The sequence below is a fragment of the Perna viridis genome, chromosome 4 (assembly GCF_037379345.1).
Source record: "Perna viridis isolate PV_CMFRI_1.1 ecotype Kerala chromosome 4, ASM3737934v1, whole genome shotgun sequence".
NCBI classification, from domain to species: Eukaryota; Metazoa; Mollusca; class Bivalvia; order Mytilida; family Mytilidae; genus Perna; species Perna viridis.
The window spans coordinates 22,107,557-22,115,004 of NC_142448.1; the positions used below are offsets into that span (position 1 = coordinate 22,107,557).

The following is a 7,448-nucleotide window of genomic DNA, read 5'->3' on the forward strand; positions in this document are numbered from 1 at the left end:
TATTGTAATAGCTGGTAAATCATTTTTATCTGGATTAAGTCTTTTTTCACACAAAAATATACCAATTATTATTTTTTTTTGTGAGTAAGCAAAAATTGTAACCAGAGGTGGATAGTGGAATTTAATTAAAGACGTGATTGGAGGACGCCTTTGGTAACAGATCTGAAACTGAGTGATTTAAACAAAAAAACTTTTATATGTCTAGATCAACATGTAGTATTTTTTTAATGTTCTATGATTTATATTCTAGTACATTTTCCTGTTAGGCCGTACTTAAAATAATTTCCTTTCCCCCATACCCGACCCCAGCTCCTGGCTTTGGGTAGGTAGGTATGAAATTTTTTTCCCAAAAAATCATATGATTCTGCAGAAAAATCATGAAAGAAATGAAGAAAAAAAAATGAATAAAAAATTATCGGAGAATGGTAAAAAACTATTAGGGTGGGCCAATTTTTATTAGTAGGGAGGGTAATGGGAAACAAACTTAATTCTAATTTACTTAATAAAAAAAGGTCATTTTTGTAGATAGTCCTCCCTTGCTGTTTACTGGTATTTAATCATATCTTAAAGTCGGGACACCAAGTCGTATTTTACTTTAGGAATAACTGGATCCCGGTAATAAAAATACGATGTTACAACCAGTAAATAGATAATTTTAATTTTTACCAGCTGATTTATGATTTAATTGAACTAATGCATCTTTCTCGAGATGAATTACCATAGTCAATGCATCTAAGACAATGGACCGTTTAAGCATTATATCAGGTGCATTATTTTTTACCGCCGATGTGTTTGCAGTGGCGAGTTTGGCAATGCCAAGGTGGATCGTCTCAGACATAGGAGGTAAATTTATAATGATACATCAAAGACAGAAAGTGTTGAACGTCACTAATGCTGATATCAATAAGGAGCAGGCACTTTCGAAATAAGCGAGCACTGTGAGCTTCATTTAGATTAGCTCTAGCCGCATCCCTTTTATTTCTAGTGGGTTTAAACAGATGCTGTATTTACGACAGCTCTCCACAGAAAATGGGAATATTTCTCTAATAAAAAAAAGAAAAAAGAAAGAAATAGAAAAATACACATAAAAGATAAAAGATTTTAAACACAACTGGCAGGATAAATTTCAAATAGATAATGATCTTTTGGTCCAAAATAAACATTTCACAGAATTTTACTGCAAAACTCAAGCATAAGCTACATATTGTAATGGATCTCTATGATATTGTACCTTAATGTTTGATACGAGCATTTTGTGGTATGAGATGATCTATTGATTTTAGTTTACTTTCAGATTTTAAGGTTTGGATTTATTGGACTTTATTCATATGAAAATTGGGCTATTTAACATTTTTAAACTATACATTAGGTAACTATGGAAAGGGGGTATATACAAATGTAGAAATTATATTGTTCACCAATCTGTCAATACAAGCTTTTGTAAGTCTTGTTACAAGTATTTAAGTCATTTGACAACTTTTGTTCTGGTTTCGTCTGTGTTATTCTATCTGGTCTAAATGTTTCAAGCATTGAATCAAATGTACTGAAAAATTCAGAGCTGTATCAAACTTAAATGTTGTGTTTATACATTGTACTTGCCAAATCTTTTCAGGTTTGTTCATACAGTGTTGCTAGGTCCCATGCAGCATTTTATGTTAAATGAATTTACAAGTTGTAAATTTTATGAAATTAAAAAAAAAATGCTTCAATGCTTCAAATCTTTAGCTGATTGACAACATACCTTTTTAGAGTGTATTCAGATAGATTACAAATTAAGTTGGTTTATTTTTAATACTGAGTCCATGAACTTAAAAATTGTCAGATTATGTTTTGTACTATCATACAAATACAAATCTTGTTTTATGGGTTGAATATAAAGGTTTATTTTCATTTTTCAGGAACTTGGTATTGCTACATGTTCTGAACATGTACAGGCAATAACCTCTTAATCTATTACTATAAATATCTTTGATAAGGTAAGGGTTTGTGAGGGAGAAAGTGTACCTCAAAGATATTCTACTGCATGTATTGAAAATGAAATTATTTTTTACATGTGTGAACATTCATTCTTTATGCTTAATGAATGCATGATTTTGTCACACACAAGGCTGAATTAATTTCTCTGTTTTCTTTTCAGGACGTACATATATTGGTTTGTTAAAGTCCTGTTTGGAGATGTATGGCCAACAACAGAGTGAGATATGTTTTACTCCTACCCCAATCAGAGCTGAATGGATACTGACTTTTATCTGTATTATATTGGGTATCATCTGTATTACCACCACCATTGTCTTATTGGTTGTTTCTCATTGGAGATATAGAGTTATGAAACATGCAAGATGGCTTGGATTTGCTGCAAGTAAGTGCATGTACCCACAGAAAGCTCAATACTCACCCAATAAGTTAACTAAACTGTTGAATATGCTCATTCAGAAGGGATATATTTATGATACTGTTGTCAAATCATTAAGGATAGCATTTGATTTGCTCGTAGGATCTTTACATAGAAATTAAACCACTATATTTTAAAGCAGTTTTTGGTATGAGATGGGTTGTGCCCTTATTGTTTGACTTACGATGTACATGTACCATGATTCTCAATATCACATGAGAAGAATTGGAATTGATTTTACATATGATGGGGACAACCTTTTGTAGGTTTAATTGGTCTGGAGATGGCGTGTCAGTTAACTGCTAGTAGTCCTTAGTTTGTACAGTTATGTAATTTATATTCAGTTTCTTTATTTCTGTTGTAACAAGGAACTCAGACCTTTTTGAACTGATTTTTGAGTGTGTTTAATTGTTTAATATTTTTTCCACAGTTGCCAAATTTTAAAGGGGGAGGGTTGTGATCATCATGCCAAAGTACTTTAACCCCGCCACATTTTTTTTGCCTGTCCAAAGTCAGGAATTTCTGGCATTTGTATGTCTTGTTTCCTTTTCACCTTTTGTAGTTTATTTTACTTGAGTACATGTATATAGGGGCAACTCTTTCGCCGTACCTGTGTATAATGATGTTTTGGAGCCAGCTGCAGCCTGCCTTGTGGTATTAGGATTTTCTCCTTGTTCATTGAAGACCAATTGGTGACCTTGGGCTGACATTTTCATCCCGGTGGGGTTTTAGTCTCTTTGACATGTACAGCATATCTATTCTCTTTATAATCCAAAAAGGGTTAACAATCATAACTTTTTTAATTTGTAGTTGAGAATTTTTAAAATCAATTCAATTTATCACCTTTTTTTTAAATGCATATATGTACATTTTTAGCATAGCCCATAGTTATCCAAGATTACTAATGAATCCAAAGGATTTCTTAAAACATAACATCAATACTGTGTACTCTTAGATTTCATATTTTTTTCCGTTACACAAATGTATGTCAACTTCACATACATAGATATTTCCAACTAATCTTTATATGTAGTTGTTTAAATTCTACAAAAAAATCTTCTTTTCCAGTGATTCTTTTCTGTAAAGCTGCAGTAGTATTTCCCATTGGATTTAACATGGAACAGATAGGAGGGGAGCCTTATCAGTTGCCTAACAACTATCAAGTTGGAATCTCATACATCTTCTTTGTACTGGCGTTATGGATCACTGTAGTCTCTGAACTGTTTGCCAGTAAAGTTTGTCTGCCACATTTCTAGAGATATCATTCAACCCATGAAATTAAGATTGCCAGCAAAGACTGATAAGATGTTACTGCTAAAGAATCCACAAAATATAGCTTTTGAAAAACCAATAATAACTGCAATACACTTAAAACTATCAGCCACACTTTTTGTAAAATACTGATAAGATTTTAGAGATTATGGCTTCATGATCGATTAGAAAACATTTCTGAATACCACCTTTTTGTATGATTTAGGAGGATTGTGCAATATGTATATAGAGATAAGTACATGTAAAATGCAATAATAAATTGTATAAAATGTTATGTGTTTGACTTTCATATCATATATGTTATTTTACAAATGGTCTCAAAGGAGGATGACATATTGTTTTAGTTGCATGCTTCTTATTCTTCTCTTGTAAGTTTCTCCAGGACAAAGTTTTTTCTCTTTCAGTCTTTGCCTGAGATTTTTGCCATGTGAATTGAAATATGTTAAGTCAACTCAAGGTCAACTTTATACATTTTTAAGTGATAATTTTTCTTGCTCTTACCATGGGGTTAAGGTAGGTGGATGCATCCCTATGAGGGGAAGTGTTGCATAGGAAACCATAATAGAAGGATCAAAAGGGGTGAGAGTTTAGACCCAGGTGGGCTAGGCCCACTTGTGAAATTAAAACCACATTATAGAATAGTATTATACATGTACCGGGTAATTTTGTATGCTTTGATACAAGAAGCACTCAGAAAGGAGTATGACTCCAGCAATAGTCATGCGAGTGTTGTTTGGAATTGTATTAAAAAACAAGCAAATATAAATCTGATTTTTTTCCCATTTTTACCTTGAGAAATAAATGAAACCCCCATTTGTAAATTTCTGGGTCTAGCACTAACCAAAATGACAATTTGATAACTTGAAAGTGTCAATATCTTGCACCATTGGTGATTGAGATCAGACGGGGGCATGTGCCATTTATCAGATTTCAGCTGAAAATATACTATAGAAATTTGAAATGTTTACTAAGAATGGTTAATAATGGCCCATTGAAATTCTAAGGATCATTAAGAAGAGGCTCCCAGGAGCCCTAATTGCTCACCAGGTTATTTTTTTGTCTTTCAAGGGCAATAACTCTATTAAGGAGCTTTCTGACAATTTTTAACTCGATAAACACTTTGGTAGGACTTATCATAAGGATAATGATCATCATTGCATCAATTGAAAGTTTTACTTTATCTATTATAGTTTTCAAGATACTGGCTGAAAACTGCTAAAAACAATGTTTTGCTTTTCAAGGGCAATAACTCTAACAAGGAGTGATCCAAGAAGTTCAATCCCCACAAATTTTCATAGGTCGTTTCACAAGGATCACTTCAGAAATTGAAAGTTTCATTCCTTCCATCATAGTTTTCAAGATATTGGCTGAAAAATCTAAAAAAAAAAACCATAATTTTTCATCTTACAAGGAGTCATCTGGACACTTTTTTAGGCCTTATAATTAGAATCATTTCAGAAATAAAAACTACTTGGCTAAACCTAACAGTTTTTTGAGATATATGCGAAAAGCTACTGTCTGACCCATATATTCTATTTTTAGAAACAGTGGCCATGTTTTTCCACAAATCAATAATCCCCAAATCAGTTCTATGCATGATACCCCAAGGAACATTCATACTAAGTTTCACTCCAGTTGGTCAAGTAGTGTCAGAGGAGAAGATTTTTGAAAGAAATAATATAAAAAATAGCAAAAAAATGTTGAAAAAGGGAAATAACTCCAATATGGCTAAACAGACTAGCACAAAAATTTGGTCAAGTAGTATCAGATGAGAACAGTTTTGTCAACGACGACGACACAACGACAACAGACGCCAAGTGATGGCAATAGCTCCCATGGCCAATATCTTGACAATTATAAAAGAACAAAACTTTCAGTTGTTGAAATGATCCGTATAAGGTCTTTAAAAAGGGGATCAAACAGTTTCTGGACGACTTCTTGTTTGAGTTATTGCCCTTGACAGACAAAAAATTGTTATTAGCAGTTTTCAGCCAATATCTTGACAACTATAATAGAACAAAACTTTCAATTGATGAAATGATCCCTGATAAGTCATTCCAAAGTTTTCTTTTAGTCAAAATTGTCAGACAACTCCTTGTTAGAGTTATTGCCCTTGAAAGGCAAACATTTAACTAGGTGAGCGATTCAGGCTCCTGCATGCCTCTTGTTAAGTTTACCTACTATGGTCCAAAATATATAATCTAAATATCCAGTTAGATTCAGCATCTGTACACAGGTATCAGACAGTCATTGTCTAACATTCCTAAAAAATCTCTTCAAAGAAAGTCGAGCAATTGAAGACCTGTACAATGTTTTCAAAACCATGAAGTTGGATTATCTCCTATTGCAGGTATCTAATACATGCCTTATCTTCTTCTGTGCATATCTACTTATGATGGCCAAACTTTTCAATAAAATTTTACTAAATTTTGTAGGACAGCTGTGTTTACAAGGTTTTAACAAATAATAAAGAGCTTTGCCAAGCTCAACATGTTTAATCCAGATCATTTTGGGCAAGTGTGGACACAATGTTAATTTTTGACTCACTTAAACCTTGGGTTTAAAAAAAAAACCAAACAAACAAAACAGCTAAATGCTATGTACAAAGTGTAGTATATTTTGTTTTCAATAAGAGTTTTAAAAGATCGTACAGTATATATGGAAATTTTATATGGAAACAGACCAATGGATGAACAGACAATGGTGATTCCCATGTATACAACCCAAACATGGTGGATATATGAATATCTTTAAGTTAGTTTCAGAATATCAAAGAACACTACGAACACTGTGTAAAAACCCCCAGGTTCCCCCAACACTGATTTTATGGTTCCAATGCCCGATTCCCAGCTTTTAAATTAAAGTGCATATCCAGAGTAAATAAGTGGGTAGCCTTAGTAAATTGCATTGATATGAATGACAATATAGATATATATAGCAGTATGAGAATTTGGTGTTACAATGACCAAGCTTAATTTGTGGTTGTATATTGGTATGGCACTGTTGTTGTCTGCAGACACTTATTTTTTGTTCTAGAACTTTAGTTGTGATTGACAATTTTTACGAAATTTTGATTTGTTTTACATACCAATAAAGGAGATTGTGGCTCTACTGTTTTAGAATAAGGGCTGAAAAGGGTAAAAATCGGTGTTATATTAAAACACATGTGGAAAGTTGGTTTTTTGTCTAATTTTGATCATTCCTTTTTTTTTATTGTGTTCCTTATCTTATTCTGGTAAACTAGTGAAGCAAGCAGATTTGATGCGTTATGGACCATTTTTGAGTTAGAAGAGGTCAAAGAGGCCACATCCCCAAAAATTCGACTTTTTTATTTTTGGTCCAATTTCAATTTTTTAAAACATTCCTTATGGATATCCCTGCCTGCATTTTTTTCAATCAGATTTCAGATATCTCTTATGGATTTTCGAGTTAAGGGGTCAAAGGAACCACACCCAAAAAAATCTTCTTTTATTTTTGGTCTGATTTTGAAATTTTTATTTGAATTTCAAATTTCATACGATATAGTGTCCTAACTTGCCCCAACTGTTCAGGGTTGGACCCCTGCGGTCGTATCATATTAATATTTAAAAGCAATGGACAAATGCTTTATTGGGAACGACAGATCAAAACTCAAATTCATCAACATTCAAAGTAGGATAACTCCAATTCATCAAAATATTTGGGAGGTGAAACAACTTATAATGATCATAACTTTAGAGTAAATTGCCAGTATATGATCTTGATCAGCGTGTAATGATAACAAATAAGTACACAAAGTTTGAAA

General features: G+C 32.8%; 1 protein-coding gene across 1 annotated transcript; it reads left to right on the forward strand.

Annotated features, from left to right (window-relative positions):
* Positions 1–597: 597 nt before the first annotated feature.
* On the forward strand, positions 598–3,938 carry LOC148619328 (modulator of smoothened protein-like). Its single transcript, XM_088579091.1, has 3 exons — positions 598–843; positions 2,138–2,359; positions 3,461–3,938. Exons 1-3 carry the CDS (start codon positions 741–743, stop codon positions 3,646–3,648), a joined length of 513 nt encoding a protein of 170 aa, XP_088435217.1. The 5' UTR covers positions 598–740; the 3' UTR covers positions 3,649–3,938.
* The last annotated feature ends 3,510 nt before the right edge of the window (positions 3,939–7,448 follow it).

What these genes read in the sequence shown, in the direction of transcription:
- LOC148619328 (XM_088579091.1), top strand. Translation starts at nt 741, where the DNA reads ATGGACCGTTTAAGCATTATATCAGGTGCATTATTTTTTACCGCCGAT. An exon ending in GATCGTCTCAGACATAGGAG is followed by an intron (nt 844 to 2,137) that starts GTAAATTTATAA and finishes TTTTCTTTTCAG; the next exon opens with GACGTACATATATTGGTTTG. An exon ending in ATGGCTTGGATTTGCTGCAA is followed by an intron (nt 2,360 to 3,460) that starts GTAAGTGCATGT and finishes CTTCTTTTCCAG; the next exon opens with TGATTCTTTTCTGTAAAGCT.